This window comes from Mus musculus, chromosome 1 (genome assembly GCF_000001635.26).
Source record: "Mus musculus strain C57BL/6J chromosome 1, GRCm38.p6 C57BL/6J".
Taxonomy (NCBI): Eukaryota; Metazoa; Chordata; class Mammalia; order Rodentia; family Muridae; genus Mus; species Mus musculus.
In genome coordinates, this window is record NC_000067.6 from 175,893,876 (window position 1) to 175,913,680 (window position 19,805).

The following is a 19,805-nucleotide window of genomic DNA, read 5'->3' on the forward strand; positions in this document are numbered from 1 at the left end:
TCTCAAGAGCTTTGAGGCGGGTCTTTCCTTGCTCAGCAGCCGTGAAGTACTTCCGTACTCAGCGCTATGCAGAGCGTGCATGAAAATGACTTCACCTGGTGTGGCAGGCGTCTGTAATCCCAGGACTGGGGACGCTGAGACAGGAGAATCGCCACAAGTTCAAGGTTAGCCTGGGCTATACAGTGAGATCTTGTCTTTCTGGTTTTGTTTTAAGACAGGTTTTCACTGTAAAGTCCTAGCTGTCAAGAAACTCATTGTGTAGACCAAGATGGCCTCGAACTCGTGGAGATTTGTCTGACTCTGTCTCCTGGGTACTGGGCATGTGCCACCACATCTAGCCAATTACTTTTAAAAAATGATTAACTTGATCCGAGAGAAATTATCTATTAAATTATAGGTGTATTATAATACTAAAAACTGATTACATGATATTTTTAAGACCAGCATATGATACATTCAGCACCTTTTGTCTCATCTTACGTCATTCAGACTTTGGCACTTGGCATTGTTGAAAACCCAAAACATGGAGTACCAGCTGTCTTAGGCTAATCCGTCAAATACTCAGTGAGCTGCCCTCCCTTGTGTGTCTGAACTCTTCACTGCTCTCTTTGTTGTATACCCTCCTGGCAGCGTCTGCCACCTCTTCAGGTTATGTTTATGTCTTCAATAAGTTCTTTTAGCTACTGTAATTTCTTTTGTTCTTTGAGAACGCCATATATGTATAGTGTTAGGCCATTTATGCACAGAACCTGAGTTAGTTTATCTTATTGTTGGGAATCATTACCGAGATGAAAGTCTGGAAACACTGGCTGTGTTGTCATTTACACATCTGAATTAGCAATTCAGTAATTTTACCAGGAGTGATGCTGAAGGTGTTTGTCTTAAACCCACAAATTGTCGCACCGACCCTGTAGGTTCTGAGCTGCTAAGGTGATCCTGATTCAGAAACCCAAATCTATGCCTCATCCTTTTTATAGGGAAACTATACAGCAAACGATATGATCTAAAGTGTGGGCTTCCTGGGTTTGTTTTGGTTTTTTGGGTTTGTTTTCGGTTTTTGTTTTTTTGGTCTTTTTTTTCTTTGCCTATTTCTTTTTCTCAGGAAATGCATCTGTGGGATTTAATTCTGAGAGCCATGCAGCGGCTGAGGCTGTTTGTTGTTCTCAAGCCTTAAGTTAACCTTCCTTGGCAATTCTCAGAGCCTGTTTTGAATGCTGTCTGTTTTTTTTTCCCTTTTACTTTCAGCAAAAAGACTTTTTTTTTTTTTTTTTTGGTTTTAGTACATTTGAGAATTGGTTATGTGACAGTCATACTTCGAGATTTTCTGTTTTGTTCTTGTTTTTTGAGACAGGATCTCTCCCCAGCTCTGGCCGTTCTGGAACTCACTGTGTAGAACCGCCTGCCTCTGCCTCTCAAGTGCTGGGGTTAAATGCGTGTGCCACCACACAGCCCAATTTTCTGTGTCTTCACTTTTTGGTCTTGGCTGCCTTTGTCTATTGTAATAGCGTTACCGATGTTTCTAGCGGTCTTCTGTAACAGTTGTAATCATAAATCTATCAGTGAGACTGTTACCTTGTGGGTGTTAGCTGGCGTCAACCCTTTCTCCAAAGTTTTATGCACGATTCAGTGTCAGCCAGAACAGCTTTCTCTTTTCCAGCATGGTACCAAGTGAGTCCGATACAACAAACAAGAACTTTCTAACCTAGGTTGTTCTGGTTTGAACTGAACAAATTTTTATCCAGGCTTGCGAGCTTATGGTTATAATCCCAGCATGTGGGAGACTGAGGCAGGAGAATAAATTCAGCTAGCCTAGACTACAGGAGACCCTGTCTCAAACAAATAATTAAAATTAAACACATTTCAGATTGGAGAGATGGCTCAGCGGTTAAGAGCACTGACTGCTCTTCCAGAAGAAAGCAAAACGTGTTATTAGAGCAGAGACCATGAGATCCCTTCCCTCTCTCTCTCTTCCTTCTTCTCCCACCAGGCCCCACATGTGCTAGGCAAGTACTGCGCCCCTGAGCCATTTTTAATTCAAAATAAAATAATTAGTGCTCAGAAGTCACCTAGACTAGTGACTAGTCTGAGCTCACTGTAACCTAAGCAGCCTTTGAATTTTCAATCCTCCTGCCTCACCAGGCCAGCCTCGAGAGTTTTTCTCTTGCACACTAATTGAACATCACTATAAGCAGACACAGGAGGAAATGGTCACGTCTTCTGTTCGGGTAACCTTTTTCTTTGTTCCTTTCTAGCCAGCCCACTCAAGAAGCCACAGCTGGAATGAGAAAGCAGGTCAGAAACCACCTGGTACCAACAGCATTTGGCACAAGAATTATTGTCCTAGACTTGAGGTGAACAGTGTCTCCCACGCTCCTCAACTGAAGGAAAAGCCAAGCACTTTGGGCCTTAAACAAGTGATTAGTACTAAAGGGTTAAATCTTCCCAGGAAGTCTTGTGTGTTGAAAAGACCAAGAAATGGTATGTATGTACGTCATGATTTCCAAGTGCTGATGGCTGTTGGTCAGATCTAAGAAGTCTTTTCCAAGCCTGGGTCACTGTACTTTCCATGTCTTACTTAGCCTGTTAGTTTGGCCCTCGTAACTCTTCCATTTAGAGATGATGTAGATAGATGGTAGACCATGAGGCTCCAGGCTCCTCAATTCCTATAGGGCAGTGCGGTTGTCAGTGCTGTTGGCCCTGGGGTTTCCTTTTTCTCATGAAGCTGCCTTGTACCTGTTGGAAATCCCTTACCATGGTGTACCCTGGCTGGGTGCTCTCTCTGCTCCTCCTGTTAGACACACTTTTCTTACTGTAGTTCAGCATATCTTAAAGTCAAGGAGTATAAGTCCCTGGAGTTGGCTCTGCTTTTCAAAAGTTATCTTGGCTGAGGTTCTTTCTGGTTTTGTATAACTTTTAGGATCCACTTGCCAACTTGTCCTTTTAAAAAGAGGCTATGGAGTTGGGTGTTGGTGGCACACTGGTGCCTTTAGTGCCAGGACTTGGGAGGGGGCAGATGGAACTCTGAGTTCAAGGCCAACCTAGTCTAAAGACCATGTTTCAGGGCAGCCAGGCCTACATAGTTACATAGAGAAACCCAGTCTTAAAAAAGAAAAACTGGTCTGCATGTTGGTGCTGTGTGTGCTCCACTCCCCCCCTCCGTGTCCTGGCACCACGGCTGCACACCAGGCCAAAAGTATGAAGCAGAGCGTTCTGGAGGATTCTGGTCTGCTGGGGAGGGAGGCGCTTTTACGCATATACTTTATTCAGGGTGAACCTGAGCTATATATGAACCTTGGAGAGTGGGAAGCAGTTCTTAGGGTGACATGTCACTGGCTGGAGTTTAAAGTATTGTGAATGTTTCATTTGTATGGAGAGACATTCCAGGAATCCCAGGTACTGTCTGGGTAGGCTCTTATCGGGAAAGAGGAAGTTCAGTTGTGAGCTTGCCTAAGACTATATGACATTCCTCAGGCAGAGTACTGGGAGCCAGGCTCCCCAGATCAGGCCGAGAAGAAGCCCTGATTTTGTACTGAGTTCAGAAGAGCTATCCAGACATGGTAGACAACCTTAGTAGCAAGGTGCAAAAAAAAAGGTGTGGTGATTTAACTAAATCAATAATTCCGAGCAAGTGCCATATTAATAGTGACTCTGTTTATTGAAGACGTCAGAGATCTTGTGTTCTGTGTAAAGATGTTGAGAATCAATTGTCAAATTTATTCTTATATTTTCACGTTTTTTTTTTTATACTCTTGCTCTTGAAGATGGTATTTCACTTTTGTTTTGTTTTTTTGGGGGGTTTTTTTGTTTGTTTGTTTGGTTTTTTTTTTGGTTTTTCGAGACAGGGTTTCTCTGTGTAGCCCTGGCTGTCCTGGAACTCACCCTGTAGACCAGGCTGGCTTCGAACTCAGAAATCCGCCTGCCTCTGCCTCCCAAGTGCTGGGATTAAAGGCTTGTGTGTGCGCCACCACGCCTGGCTCGGTATTTCAGTTTCTAATTGATGCCAATATATAGAAATGTGTCTTATTGATTTTTATTTATTATTGGTGTGTGTGTAGAGGGGAGTGCACTTTTGCCACTATGCACCACTGGGGTCAGAGGACAACTCTGCCTCTCTTCCCAGCTTTGTTTGGGTTCTGGGTGTGGAAGTCAGTTCATCAGGTTTGCACAGCATATAACCCTGAGCCATCTCACCAACCCAGTACAGTCGACTCTTATGTGTTGATCTTGCAGTTTGAAACCCCCAATACTGGACTAAGTCAGTCCCTGTTGCCCTTCAGATATTTTGAGGTAGCAGTTGTGACCCAAGGGAACTTCTCTTCAGGCTGCACGGTCCCTTCCCTTTGGGTTGGATGTTGGACTGAAGCATGGCTGTGACGGTGGGTGTGGTGCTTGGTGTGCTCTGCTGCTGCAGACAGGAGTCACGTGCACCGGCCAGCCTGCTTAGCACCTTTGCTGTCATCATCTGAGCTTAGATTGAGTTTCTACAGTTGCTGCTGGAGTCACGTGCTGCGACATTTTAAACACCCGTGGAGGTTGTTGAAACTGTGGCCACATGCCGGGCGTGGTGACACACGCCTTTAATCTCAGCACTTGGGAGGCAGAGGCAGGTGGATTTCTGAGTTCGAGGCCAGCCTGGTCTACAGGATGAGTTCCAGGACAGCCAGGGCTATACAGAGAAACCCTGTCTCGAAAAACAAAAACAAAAAAAAGAAAGAAAGAAACGGTGGCCTCTTTGTCTTATATTTTCACTATATTGTTTCCGTGTATAAAATATTTGAATGAATTGGAGAAAATGTAGGAATCTGGAGCCTGAGACTCAGTCTTTTAGGGTGTACAACTCACTACAGATGCTTGTCCTGAGGCAACAGCAGCTGTCACTGGGACACCGTGAGACACCAGGAGTTCCAGTTAGCTGCACTTAAAGTCCTCTGCACCGTCATGTTCTTGCTTTCCTAACGTGTCATCTTTGTATTCTACGTTTGACCCCGCAGCCTACCTTGGCCTCATGGCTTGGTAATGAAGGGCCAAGCTAGAACATTATCACAGATAATGTTACCTCAGAAACCACAACAGTAAATGGTTGCTGGTTTTATTGGAACATTAAAAACGTTCAGTCATTAATCATAGCTTTATATATAAGCTGCCTTCCAATTGTTTTCTACACCTAAATAAAAATATAGTCATTCAGAATCAACTATGCCCTGAAATCTTCTGATTAATATAATTTCATAGGAAGTCATACATACAATTGACATTAAATGTTAACCAATTTGGCAAATGGTAAAGCACAGCTAAGGTAATCATTTTCAGTTATTCTTTTGGAGGTATAGCTTTCAAAAAACAAAACTGGACTAAATATGTGGTTCCATGTGGAGCCCTTGCTCAATGTGTGCAGGAGAAAAAGCAAGATTTGCCTGTAGGGCAGCAGGACTTGGGTTGCAACATCCAAGGCAAATAGCCAGCCAGTAAGGGATTCACCCCGCCACTTACCTGTGCTTCTGGTTTTGTTTTAGAAGCGCTGGCTGAAGATGACCTGTTGAGCCAGTATTCGTCAGTTTCAAAGAAGATCAAGGAAAATGGCTGTGGGGATGGCACATCACCTAACTCTTCTAAAATGTCCAAGTCCTGCCCCGATTCTGGGACTGCTCACAAGACAGATGCACACACCCCGTCTAAGATGAGGAATAAATTTGCAACGTTCTTACAGAGGAGGAATGAAGAAAGCGGTGCAGTCGTGGTTCCAGGGACCAGAAGCAGGTATAGCCGCTGCAGGGCACCATTTGAGCTAGTGCAGTTGAAGCTAGCACATCACTATTTGCGGAAGCCTGCTGCATGCTGGCTTTCTTAGATGTCTTATATCTCAGCTACTTTTACTGTTGCTGCAACAAAAATGCCTGGCAAAAGTAACCTTCAGAAGGGAAAGTTTGTCTTAGGTCACATTTCAAGAGAGTAGCTCATGTCTGTGAGAAGGGCCAGGAGGTAGACGGTCACAGTCAGGAAGAAGAAAACAGTGGACGCCTGCCCAGCCCCCTGGCTTTTGGTTCGGGACTCTAGCCCATGAAAAGTTGCCGGCCACATGTAGGGTTAAGTCTGAAGATTCTCACGGGCCTGCCGGAGGCTCCTTCCTTAGGTAATTTTAGTCTGTAAAATCCCTACACCTAATTCAGACCACACACATTGCTATTCCCTTCCACACCCTTAGTTCTGTGACCTTCCACGCAGAATCAAAGCGCAAGATGACTGCAGCTCCCGCCGACACGCGCTGTGCGTGGATTCTGCTCCTTTACGCCTCTCTTCTCCTTTCTGATGTTTCTCCTTTCACAGTGTTTGGAGGTCCCGATCTGTCTTAATTATCCTTACTAATGTTAATATTTTTCCTATAAAGATTTCACTTTATCTTTTAAGATCTAGAAATACACTAATTAACACTGTAGACTAATTGGGGAAGAGCAGCTATGAACTGAGGCGGGGGATTTGGGTTTGGTTTTTGTTTTGTTTAGCTTTCTGCTTGATGTAGAATTATGTAGACTAGGCTTATGTTAAACTCAGAGATTCCCCCTCCCTGTCTCTTATCTTCTAAATATAAGGATTAAAGAACCCTGGGCCCTGTGTTACTATGTAAATAAATTTCTAAAAAATATACTTGTTATTATGAATATGTGCGTGTGTAAACACACACACATGCACCTTACCCTGGCATGGTGGCACAAGTTTTTGATCTTAACACTCGGGAGGCAGATCTCTGAGGTTGAGCCCACCCTGTCTATATAGTGAGTTCCATCCAGGACATCCAGAGCTATGTAGAGAGGCTGAGAGACTCTGTCAACAAAACAAAAGAAAACAAAGCAAAAATAAATAAATAAATAAATAAATAAACCTCAATTAAAATGGAAGTATGAAAGTATGTGTATGAAAGTAGATAGATAAAGCGCCAAAATCTCCACAGATTTGTGAGTAGACCCTGAAACTTAAGGCTGTCCATCTTCCTGTTCCTTTCTTGTCAGGTTTTTTTGCAGTTCTCAGGATTTTGACAATTTCATACCAAAAAAAGAAAGCGGCCAGCCTCTAAATGAAACTGTGGCCACTGGCAAAGCCACCACCAGCCTCCTCGGGGCACTGGACTGTCCAGACACGGAAGGCCACAAGCCGGTTGATGCAAATGGGACGCACAATCTGAGCTCTCAGATTCCAGGCAATGCAGCTGTGTCTCCTGAGGATGAGGCTCAGTCCTCTGAGACCAGCAAACTCTTGGGGGCCATGTCCCCACCCAGTCTGGGGACACTAAGAAGCTGTTTCAGTTGGTCTGGCACTCTCAGGGAATTTTCTCGAACTCCAAGTCCCTCAGCAAGCACTACATTGCAGCAGTTCCGGAGAAAGAGCGACCCCCCTGCCTGTCTTCCTGAGGCCTCTGCCGTGGTCACTGACAGGTGCGACTCAAAGAGCGAGATGCTGGGTGAGACGTCTCAGCCCTTGCACGAGCTGGGCTGCTCCTCGCGGTCTCAGGAAAGCATGGACTCCTCGTGCGGCCTAAACACGTCGAGCCTGTCCCAGCCTTCCAGTAGGGATTCAGGTTCAGAGGTACGTCTCTTCCTGAAGCCTTTACTTTCAGGCTGAAACACAGGGGAGTGCGTGTAGACCAGACACTTGAGGAAATTTCCCATCATCGTAGAAATGAGCTGATGCCGGGCGGTGGGCGCACGCCTTTAATCCCAGCACTTGGGAGGCAGAGGCAGGCGGATTTCTGAGTTCAAGGCCAGCCTGGTCTACAGAGTGAGTTTCAGGACAGCCAGGTCTACACAGAGAAACCCTGTCTTGAAACAGGAAAGAAGGAAAGGAAAGGAAAGGAAAGGAAAGGAAAGGAAAGGAAAGGAAAGGAAAGGAAAGGAAAGGAAAGGAGCTGGTTCTTCTCAACTTATATTCAGAATTCTCTCGTGTTCAGGGCTGGAGAGAGGGCTCAGCAGTTAAGAGCACTGGCTGCTCTTCCAGACGACCTGGATTCAATTCCCAGCACCCATGTGGCAGCTTATAACTGTCTAAAACTCCAGTATAACTACAAGTTGTAAATTCACAGCAATATTTGGCAAAACTTTGATGCCCAACAATATTGAATATTGAATGGTATGTGATAAATCCATATAGCCTGAGAAAATACTCACTTTACTAGCTAGCCTGAAAATACTCAGAACCCTGTTGGATTCAATCAAGAAAACAAGCAGCCAGGCAGAGATGGTACACACCTTTTATCCAGTACTTGGGAGGCCAAGGAAGGTGGAGCTCTGAGTTTGAAGCCAGCCAGCCTGGTCTACAGGGGAAAGAAAGAAAGAATATCTTCTACCCTGAGGTTGTATTGAGATCGGGACCTAGCTAGGTGTGAGCGTGCATGCCAGCAATTCTAGCACTTGGGAGGGTGAGACAGGAGAATTGTGAATTTGAAGCCTTTCTGGGCTATGTAGCAAGATCCTGTCTCACAAAACTAAAAAAGAAAAGAAATAGTAACTTTCTTTCCCAGGCACCATGCACAGTAAACTCCAGGAGGAATGCTTTAATGCTCAAACAATTGAATTCCACTGTGCACAGTAAACTCCAGGAGGAATGCTTTAATGCTCAAACAGTTGAATTCCTATGATTAGGCTCACTCTTTACAGATGTCCCCAAGCCACAGGACTGTTGAACTGTTGAGTTTTGCTCTCTTTTTATTTGTTATTACTGTCTTTGGACCTTGTTTTGAATATTAGTTTTCACTGTGTACTTATGAAGATCGGCAGTGTCGGAGCCTTCCTGAAAAGGTCATTGTTAAAAGGCAGCAACTAGAGCCAGCTATTCACCAAACATGATCTTAAGTAATCTCAGAATCTCCCTCATGACCCTCTTGTAAGAAACTCTTCAGACAGTTGGGCATGCATGGCGCAGCGATTTAGTCTCAGATTTTGAGGGCTGCAAATTAGTCCACAACTTGGGCTACACAACAACATCCTATCTGAAAAATAAATCATTTAAGATGGGTGTTACAGTATATTTCCATAATCTCAGACATTAGGAAGCAAGGTGAGAAGGTTGCTCTAAGTTTGCCACTGGCTTGGTCTAGGTAATGAGTTCCTGACCATTTGGGGCTTGAGGGCGATAGAGATCTTGTCTCCAAAAAGAAAATAGCCGAATTCACTCAACACCACTACTGTTAGCTACAGCAGAGAAATAGGTAAGACACAGGCAGTCTCGTCTTGCTCTTGAGTCCTGATACACTGTAGAGAATCCCAGGAAACCTTAGAGACATGCCAGGTGCCGTCCCCACTTACTGACCTTCCTATTTGGTGTATAGGAGAAAACACTGAGAGAAATTTCACTATATGGAGAGCCTTGTGAATGGAACTGAGGCATAGGGAGCCCTCAAAGTCACTGCTAAAGTAAGCGGAGCACTTGACACAGCACCTCAGAGTAGGGCCCACCTGGAAGGAAGACGCATCTTTGTCTTCAGTGTCCACCATTTTACAGCTCAGCTAAGAGATGGTAGAACAGTGCTGGTTTGGCTTTCTGTAGTCGGTGACTGAGAGTTGTCAGGATGGCCGGAGAACCCAGCCCCTCCTACTTCAGCATACTTGTTTTAGTCATTGAGAATTTCATATACATCATGAAATATGACCCTTCCCTGCCCTCCCCCCAACTTCGTCTCACCCTATGCCCCACCCTAGCACCCCCTACTCCTAACTCCATGTCTTTTTTTGTAATCCGGTAAGTGTAATTAGTGCTTCTTAGTTGAGTATGGATGTGGGCCATGCACTGGAGCATGGAAACTCCTAAGTGTCACAACCTCAAGGAATGATTGACTCTCCCTCTCCGGAGGCTGTCACCTGCCAATAGCCCTGCAGTAGAGGCAAGGGTGGGGCCTGGGGATCATGACAAATGGCTGTGTGGGACTCTTCTGCTGCCGTGGGTTTACACAGCTATATGTGAGTTGTGGTGCAGCAGCCATGTCATGTCCAGGCAGCATTTCACAGCACCTCCCCCCACACCACCACCACCACCACCACACACACACACACACACACACACACACACACACACACACACACACACACACACACTGCCGCCCTCCAGCACTTACTTTCTGCCTCTCTTCTGAGGAGTTTGCTGACCCTTGGCAGGGCTTGGGGGCTGAGAAAGATGTCCCGTTTAGGGCAAAGCGTCAGCATTTCACAGGCTCCTGAAGTGACTGATAAAAAAGTTTCAAAACCTTAGGTGTATATTTTACTTGCTATTTCTTCAGGTAAAATGTCTTGGTACTTTGAAACCGACAAGATCTTTTCCATTTTAATTCACTGCCTTTTATTCTCACCTGTGTTTCTATGTCTATTTGTGAAGTTGTGTTATTTATCCGAGTTTCTCATTTTGCATATTGTGTTGAGTGTTGGATGCTTTGTCATAAAAATCCAAGTAAAGTTTTGTTTTCGCTGTGGGCAATCTAGGAGTCGGATTGTAACAATAAGTCACTTGATAATCAAGGGGAACAGAACTCCAAGCAACACTTACCTCACTTTTCAAAGAAAGACGGACTTAGACGGAACAAGGTAAAACATTTGGAATTAATTTTTTTTTCAAATTTCAGAAGCAGTGTGTAATTTTTGCCCCCCCCCAAAAAAAAAGAAGGAAAAATACACAAACATTGAAAATTAAAGTGCTCGCTTCGGCAGCACATATACTAAAATTGGAACGATACAGAGAAGATTAGCATGGCCCCTGCGCAAGGATGACACGCAAACTCATGAAGCGTTCCATATTAAAAAAAAAAGAAAGAAAATTAAAATACCTGTGTTCTGATCTCTTTTGTTTTTGGGGGGAGGGGGGGGTTGGTTTGTTTTTTGTTTTTTTTTTTTTTTGTTTTTCGAGACAGGGTTTCTCTGTATAGCCCTGTCTGTCCTGGAACTCACTCTGTAGACCAGGCTGGCCTCAAACTCAGAAATCCAACTGCCTCCCGACTGCTGGGATTAAAGGCGTGCACCACCACCGCCCAGCTTCTTTTTTAAGCCTGCTTTTAAACATCTTCAGACAGCATTTGTGTTTAACTGGATGTTTAACATATTAGTTGGAATTTGTTTTCTCTGTTCCCTAAAGAACTTTTTCCATGTATGTAAATAACAAGTACTTCTTAGGTATGTTACATAATCCAATTTATAGCTGTTTACCCTGAGATTTTTAATTAATTTCTGAGAATGAAATCATGAACTGGCTGTTCCTAAGGTGAGAATAATTTGCTTGGTATTTCCAAAAACCTAAACACCGTGGACCCAGGCAGAGCTGTGGGCTTCTGTCTGTTTAACTTTTCAATTTTTTTATTCAGTCTGCCAGATTAATCACTTTTAAAGACCTGTCCACATGCCTCCCTCTGTAGCCTGGGAAACAGTGTTACTATGCACAGAACAAAAATCAGCCTTAAAGGCCCAAGTGTGCCGGCACATGCCTTTAATTCCAGCACATGGGAGGCAGAGGCAGGAAGTGCTCTGAATTCCAGGACAGCCACAACTGTATAGAGAGACCCATCACAAACACACAAACAAATAAACAGACAAACACGTCAGCCCTCAAGTAGAAACAAAAATATCAAGAAATGTAAGTCAGCTGTGCTACCTTCGCACAGTGGTAGAACAGAGACTTACTCAAATACAATCTCGTTTCCTGTTGAATGCAAGAATCTCTAAGATGTATCAGTAAGCAGGATCAAGGAAAACAAAGTATTAACCCGATTGTTTCTGTAGTAGACATCTTTAGGTAATTTTTTCATTGAGTGTGGGTTCTTTTCCTTTTCTGGTATATGAAGAAGACTTAGGAGTTAAAAGCAGTTCTTTGAGAACACAGGGAATTTGGGGAGACCCACACACCCATCTCTAACAACCAAAATAAATTAACAAAAATTTCAATTTATCTTCAGGTTCCTGGGCTCTGTAGGTCTAGTTCTATGGACTCTTTTTCTACAACCAAGATCAAGCCCCTGGTGCCTGCCAGGGTCAGTGGCCTGAGCAAGAAGTCAGGAAGCATGCAGACGAGAAAACACCATGATGTGGAGAACAAGCCAGGCCTACAGACGAAGATCAGCGAGCTCTGGAAAAACTTTGGGTTTAAAAAGTGAGTTTCCTGGTTCCTTTCTGAGTCAGAACGCTGTCTTCTGCAGCCCTGGCCTGGCTCTGTGTGCTATCAGGGTCAGTGCCTGTCCCTCACCTTCAGCTCCCAGTCTAGCTTGGAGCTTCTTTTCCAGAGCAGAAGTTCCTTTCCTTCTCCTTGCTCAGGACTGGAGTGCAAAGGGGTTAGGCAGGAGCTGAGAGGGGAGAAACTTAACTGTAAACTGTGCTCCACTGACTGGCGACCTAACACAAGGAGGCACTGCAGCTATGTGTGTGTGTTAGCTGGGATTTTACTGCTGTGAACAGACACCATAGCCAAGGCAACTCTTATAAGGACAGTATTTCATTGGGGCTGACTGAGAGACTCAGTCCATTATCATCAAGGCAGGAACATGGCAGCATCCAGGCAGGCATGGTGCAGGAGGAGCTGAGAGTTCTACATCTTCATCTGAAGGCTGCTAGTGGAAGACTGACTTCCAGGCAGCTAGGAGTAGGGTCTTAAAGCCCACACTCACAGTGACACTTGTTCTAACTAGGCCACACCCCCAAATAGTACCACTTTGTGGGCCAAACATTTGCCAATCCTCACAGTGTGCTTATACAGGGTCCCTTTGTTACAGAGGGTGCTCGTTGCTTACATTCAGAATCTTAAGAAAGGCTGAAGTGGTGGCTTCCGTAAGTACACTTGCTCACTGCTCTTTGAGAAGACCTGGGTTCAGTCCGGCTCCCCAGGGCTTACATCCAGTAACTACGGACAGCTTCCTGTAACTAACTAACTGCAAACGTCCTATCTGCACTCTGGACTGCTCACGGACTCACATTCATAGACACAAACATAATTAAAAATAAAATAATCCTTTTCTTCAAAAAAAAAAAAAGTTTAACCTGAGTTTAAAAGAAACTGTCTAGTTGTCGTGCATGCTTTTAATCCCTGCACTCGGAAGGCAGAGCCACACAGAGAAACCCTGTCAAAAGAAAACTAGATAGATAGATAGATAGATAGATAGACAGACAGACAGACATATTCTGTCTCAAAAAAAATTAGATTGATTGATAGATGGATGGATGGATGGATTGATTTAAAGGCACCATCGAGGTAGCTCATCAAATATGTTTTCCTCCAAGTCTACTGATCTGAGTTTGGTCCCAAGGACCCTATGATGGGAGGAAAGAATCAACTCACTTAAGTTATCCTTTGATTTCCACACACGTCCCACGGCACAGATATAACATGAATGTTAAAAGTGTGCCAATAGGTTTAGATTTGTGGAAAGTTCATAATTATGGGGCTGTGGCTCTGGCTGCAAATACTTATTCTGTGAGGATGAGGGTCTGTGTGTGAATCCCCAACATTGAATAAAACCCAGGTGTGGCTGCCTGACCTGTGACCCCAGCATTGGGAGATGGAGGCAGGCAACCCTGAGAGCCCGGCTGAAACACTTGCCTTTGCCTTCTACGTGGTGGCATTAAAGGTGCGTACCACCATACCCAGCCTAAATTGCTTTCCTTTTGTGTTTTTGTTCTTTGGAGACAGAATCTCACAGTATAACTCTGTCTGCCCTAGAACTCACTATATAGACTAACTTCAACTCACAGAAATCCTCCTGCCTCTGCCCTCACACTGAGTTGCTGGCTGCTTTTACCAGATTCTGCTTTGGCATTTATTGGTACAGATGGAGCACTATGGGAAAGGTAAAGTCCAACTATTATGAAAGTAATTTGATCTTACAAAGCTCCTGAGAGGGACCTTTGAGAGCTGGTGTTAAAAGAAATCAATCCCAGTGGTATCCTTAAAGGTCTATTGGGGAAAATGACTAAGTGGTTCTTCATTCTTGTTGAGAGGAAACCAAATGTTACTGTGTTGTTTTCCTAATAGGAATTTTAGTGTGTGTGTGTGTGTGTGTGTGTGTGTGTGTGTGTGTGTGTGTGTGTGTGTGTGTGTAGAGCAGTGGTCCAGCAGAAGGACGTTTGATTTAAAAAAAAGAATACATCTCAGTTGTTAGCCTTGCTCCGTCTGTGTTCATCCATAGCCGACTTGAAGGAGACTATTGAAATGCACACCTTTATCCAGCACTCGGGGGGCAGTGGCAGAAGAGTCTGAGTTTAAGGCCCACCTGGTCCATAGCTGGTTCCAAGTCAGCCTGCCTTTAAATAAAGAGTGTGTCTGTATGTGTATGTATGTATATACTCTGTTGTATTCTTGGTTCAGCTTCTGTGTGTGTGTGTCTGTCTGTGTGTGTGTTATTAATTGACTAGCACCTACCTGAAGGTGGTTTTGGAAGCCAGAAGAGACACGAAGAAGAAAAGTTTAAACTGTATTGGCAGAACTCAGTAGGCGCTGACATAGACTACACCGTCCAGGGTTTATGGGACCCTGTTTTGACAGGTAACTGCTTCTCTAATAGTCAAGGGCCTGACTATTTTGCTTTGTTATATTTTTGCAGAGATTCTGAAAAGCTTCCTTCTTGTAAGAAGCCCCTGTCTCCAGTCAAGGACAATATCCAACTCACTCCAGAGACAGAAGATGAGATCTTTAACAAGCCCGAGTGTGTACGCGCTCAGAGAGCAATATTTCACTAAGTGCAGACCGTTGCCTACAAGAAAATCTTATCAACTGGAGAGATGTATTAGTCTCAATGTCATTTTTTAAATGGATTACATTTTGTATATTAACTTTGTGACTTTCTTTTGCTCAGCTTTTTATATTTTCATAGAAAGCTAAATAGAAGAATAAATCTGTCTTTGACATTTCTGGGAAGTTTAAATGCTAATTGGACAAATCTTCTGACATCAGTAGCAATCTAAAGGACTCTACCATGTATGTAGCATCTAGTCTATTGTGAGTAGAAAGCCACAGGTGCCTACAGCCACTTAGACCCAAGAACAGATGACTCGCCAGCTTCCAACCACTCCAGCCGCCTTTCTGTCAGCCCTGTAAGGGTAAATTGAGAAGAGTGTTGCTGGGATGGGAAGGGGCAGCAGGAGGAGCTGTCTGCCTAAGATTGTTCACACGCCTCGGTCTCAAAGCTGCTACCTGGTTTTCTCCATGCACTTCTGAAGTGTGGCTCAAAAGTTCCTTTGCATTTACTTAACCCTGTGCAAGATGCTGAAGCTGCAGAGCCTGTGATCAATATATTCTGCAAAGATCCAGGCAGAGGTTTTGGAAGGAATCAGCCATACCTGGACCAATCTGAACAATCAGAAGGAAAGGCATGATGAAGCCATCTATGATACAGGCGAGAGTCCAAGACTTAGAATCTTTAAAAGGGAGTTGGGGAGGGGCAAACACAGATTTATTTGGAAAATCCTAATCTGAAGCTCAGATTTGAGCCCGCCGTGAGCAGTCCTGTCACCACACAGGTCAGACAGACAGACAGACAGACACCATCTACAGGTATTCATCTCTGGAATGTCAGGAAACCAGTAAAATGCACTATACAGCTTTTCTGGGAAGCATCAAGCAAGAAGGAAGAGTGTCAGTCAAGGAAGGGTGGGTTCTCTGTTGGCAGCAGCCAAGCAGGTCTTGTGGATGGCTTCTATCAGTGGTGAGACAGGCAAGCTCCTGTTAGCCAAGGGTAGAGGGCAAGGCTGGAAACAGGCTATTTTTTTCTCAAATCTTTAAAACAACAACAAGATCTCCAAGTCACTGCAGTACACAAGCCCCATTAACAGCTAGTTTCCATGACAGTCTTCATAGTTTGCAAATAGAAATTGCTCCATAGTATCTGACCACAGACCATAGGATAGGCCACAGATAACCACGTATCACAGTAGTAGGACTTGAGAACTGCACCATTGACAGTACAGTTCAAAGGATGGAGACCAGCCAGAGTCCCTCTGATTGTGACTCCTTGTAGCTTCTTTTGGACCATGTTTGTCTATGTTTGGTTCCTGCTCACAAGAACAGGTGTGGGGATTGGGCCACACTGAGCAAGGGACATGAGCAGGTTGATGGGGTATTAAGGTTGTCACTACTTTGTCTTTAAAGTGTCATTTGTGGAGGGACAAGAAAAAGGCTGGAAATTCAGGTAGGTCAGATTTTGAAAGTTCAGACACAGGAGTATAGACTTAAGATCAAGTCACGAGAGAAAGCGTTGCCTGGCCAGTATCTCTTCCCTTCTCCATTCTTTATTGTGAAGTTTCATTGAGCTACTATATGAGAGTGGGCAGAAGAGCGTAGACGTAGGTAAGGCCAGGAGTTGCTGGCTGGACTATATTCCAGTGTGAGAATACCAAACCCTCACGCATCTTTCTTTATCCCAGGTCACACTTGTAGCTTTGCCTTGAGTTTTGTTTGGGTTTATTTTCTCCCTCCCTTTCCCCCTAAGAAGCTATAACTGCTTATAAAGGTAGAGAGAGAGTAGCCAAAACCAATCCGTGAGATCTCACAGTGCTAGGCACGCATGCAGCTCCCAAGTCTCGCAAATAACTATACTGTCAGGGATTACAATAACTATCTCCATACATACCAAGCTTGGTGGTGCACACCTTTAATCCCAGCTAACAGGAGGCAGAAGCAAGATCTCCGAGTTGAACCAGCCTGGTCTACAGACTGAGTTCCAGGATAGCGAGGGCTAAACAGAAAAACCTTGTCTCCAAATCCCAATAATAATAAGCAATAATCTTCATTTTGCGACATAAACCAAACGTAGAGGTACACACTTGTAATCCCAGCCTGGGAGGGAGAGGCGGTATTAGTTCAAGGTCTTTTTACATGCTGAGTTTAAAGCCAGTTTTTGAGATCCTGCCTATTTAGGGGAGAATCTACCTTTTTAAATGCATGACCAAAGGAGAGAAAGGCGGCCTGGGGGTCTGGGGAGATATCTTTGCTGGGGTTCTCTAATTAAATAAGGTTCTCTCATCAACTCTACACATTGGGTTTCCCAGGTGTCATTTGAACAAAGCCCCTAGGCTTTACCATTACAAATCCTCATGAACTCACCAGTTCTGTGCTCAGCTACAATCAACAAGAGCTTGGAGCTTATAGATGACGGATTCTGTGCTGGCTATGGAGAGGATCAAAATGGAGAACTGACCAGAGAAGACCACTCACACAGGGTTTAAGCCAAGAGAAAGTATTAGCCAGCCAGTGTCTACACTGGATGTTCAGGGTGACAGTGTAGCACTTGAGCCTTTCTTGGGGCAAGAAAAAGAAAACATAATCTGGGGTGACATTCAATTAACAAGAACAGTTAGCCAGAAGTGGAACAACAGAAGCTAAAAACAAGGTTAGTACATTAGAAACTTTCCAAGAACTTTGGTAGATTAGGGATTTGTTTTAGTTTTGGCAGGTGGTAGTGTCAGTGTGCTGAGTTTTACAGCCTAAATGGTATTTCCATCATGGAGTCAGCTGTACTAATGGGGAGGGAGGTTACTAAGGTCTGGGACTTCATTAAAAGCACAAGGAAAGAGTGTGTCCCTTATTGCCTATCAGATACCTTCAACCTGTAGCCCTCTGGCTGCCTGTGACTAAAGATAACTATGAATGCAGCCTAACAAAACTATAAGCCTCTCGAATGCTGTGAGATTTTCTTTTCTTTTTTTGTTTTGTTTTTGTTTTTTCGAGACAGGGTTTCTCTGTAAAGCCCTGGCTGTCCTGGAACTCACTTTGTAGACCAGGCTGGCCTCGAACTCAGAAATCCACCTGCCTCTGCCTCCCGAGTGCTGGGATTAAAGGCGTGCGCCATCTCACCCAGTTTTTCTCTTTTTAAGATTTGTTTATTTTATGTGAGTACACTGTCGCTGTCTTCAGACATACCAGAAGAGGGCAACAGATCCCATTACAGCTGCTTGTGAGCCACCATGTGGTTGCTGGGAATTGAACTCAGGACCTCTGGAAGAGCAGTCAGTGCTCTTAACTGCAGAGCCATTTCTCCAGCCCAGTTCGTAGATTTCAAATGGCCCATTACAATATCAAAAGCTTGGACTTGCCTCCATGAAAGATGCTCAAGCTCTGTCAGAGATGGAACACTGGACTTGTGAGACGGCTCTGCAGGTACTGGCTCCTGCCACCTAGGCATTTCGGAAACCCACAAGGCGGAGGAATGAATTCTGCAAGGTGTATTCTGACCTCCATACATGCACCACAGCATACATGTGCACGCACATGCCCACAGAATAACTCAAAGGAAGAAAAGAGTTAAATAGCTAATTAAAAAAAACCAAAAGATCCCAAGGCTTCAGGGCGCTATTTATCCACCTAATCTGCTATAGGTGTGGCTGGACTAGATAACAGCTCCAGGTCTGGATCAGCCCCAAGGACACACCCTGATCTCCCTTTCTAGGGTGATGGAAAGGAATAGGAACAGCAGAGGACTGCCCAGCCCCCAGCGTATGCAGACTCCAGCTAAAGGAGATTCCTTGCCTTCTACCATGCTGCTTCCTGTGTGACTTCAGGCTAGTTAGCTTACTAGCTGAGCCCCAACTCTCAAAACTGCACACTGGCTTGTTAGGTGGAGGAATTGTAGTTCCTCACTGAAGGAAGACAGGACAGGAATTCAAACAGGGCAGATGCTAATGCAGAGGCCATAGAGGGGTGTTGCTTACTGGCTTGCTTCCCTTGGTTTGATTAGCCTTATTGATGTCTTATGGAACTTGGCCACCAGCCTAGAAATGGCACCACCTACAATGAGCGGGTTCCTCCCTCATCCATCACTAATTAAGAAAATATCTTGCATCTTATGAAGGCATTTTCTTTTCAGTTGAGGTTCCCTCCTTTGAAATTACTTTTAACATGTGTCAACTTGACATTAGACTAGCCAGCACAATTGACCCCTTGCCAACTTGACATACACACCTCACTATTAAGCCACAGTCCTTTCTTTTTTATCCCCAAGATCTCACATTAAACTCTAAAAGTCCCATAGTCTTTACAACTTAAAATGATTTAACATTTCGGCCTCTTTAAACTTGCCAGAGTCTTTTAGTTGTGGGCTCCTGTAAAATCAAAAATAAATACCAACATGACCCAGGGACACCCAAGAACTTTCCCAAGCCAGAATTCCAGATACAGAGAGAAGACAGTGCCCTCCCCTCAGGCTGCCCTTACTGCCAGTGACCCTGGAGTGTTACAGTGTACAGATGGTCTGGACTGGGATAGACAGGAAAAGTGCAAAATATATAGTGGGTTTCAAAGATCCAAGATGAGAAACAAACTGTAAAAATCGTTTTATTTCCTAAAAAGAAAAAAAGAAAAAAATGTATAGTGTTCTGGGCGTGGTGGCACCCACCTTTAATCACAGCACTTGCAAAACAGGCAGGTGGATCTCTTGAGTTCAAGGCCAGCTTGGTCTACATAGTGAATTCCAGTACAGCCAGAGCTATATAGGGAGACCCTCTCTCAACAAAACAAAACAAAACACCAGCTGTACAACTAAACACAGCTACTACATGGAGACTGAAGCAAATGGACTGTGAACCTACTGGACGATGCTGCCTTCAAATATAAATATAAATATGTATTATACTTGGATCTATTGAGGCAAATAAGAAATGGTACTAAAGCTATTTGACTTGTATCTTTTTATTTTTTAAGTACTAGAGATTCTCTCATTTTCCATGTAGCCCACACTATAAATCTGTTAAGTTTCTAGAGAGGCTGCAGGGATCAGTTTCTATAGAGGATGCAGTAGCCAAACCTGTGTCCATTCTTAGAAGCTACTGAGCCCAAAGCAGTCACACAGAGCCCATTAATCA

The 19,805-nt window shown here is 44.2% G+C and overlaps 1 protein-coding gene and 1 non-coding gene across 4 annotated transcripts in view; both read left to right on the forward strand.

The window, feature by feature from the left end:
- The window catches only part of Exo1 (exonuclease 1), a 30,629-nt gene extending 13,108 nt beyond the window's left edge, over positions 1 to 17,521 (forward strand). For 2 of the 3 annotated variants that reach the window (XM_006496862.4, XM_030254499.1), the window contains 6 exons: positions 2,253 to 2,478; positions 5,514 to 5,757; positions 7,005 to 7,578; positions 10,461 to 10,562; positions 11,921 to 12,114; positions 14,555 to 14,862. In XM_006496862.4, the coding sequence (XP_006496925.1) occupies positions 2,253 to 2,478; positions 5,514 to 5,757; positions 7,005 to 7,578; positions 10,461 to 10,562; positions 11,921 to 12,114; positions 14,555 to 14,690 (1,476 nt within the window). In that variant the 3' untranslated portion in view covers positions 14,691 to 14,862. Of the gene's footprint in view, positions 1 to 2,252; positions 2,479 to 5,513; positions 5,758 to 7,004; positions 7,579 to 10,460; positions 10,563 to 11,920; positions 12,115 to 14,554 lie in introns of all 3 variants that reach the window. The other variant, NM_012012.4, reaches the window with a different exon arrangement.
- Gm23805 lies at positions 10,670 to 10,776 on the forward strand. Its single transcript, XR_003949164.1, has one exon. It is a non-coding gene; the product is annotated as a U6 spliceosomal RNA (small nuclear RNA).
- Positions 17,522 to 19,805: the final 2,284 nt, after the last annotated feature.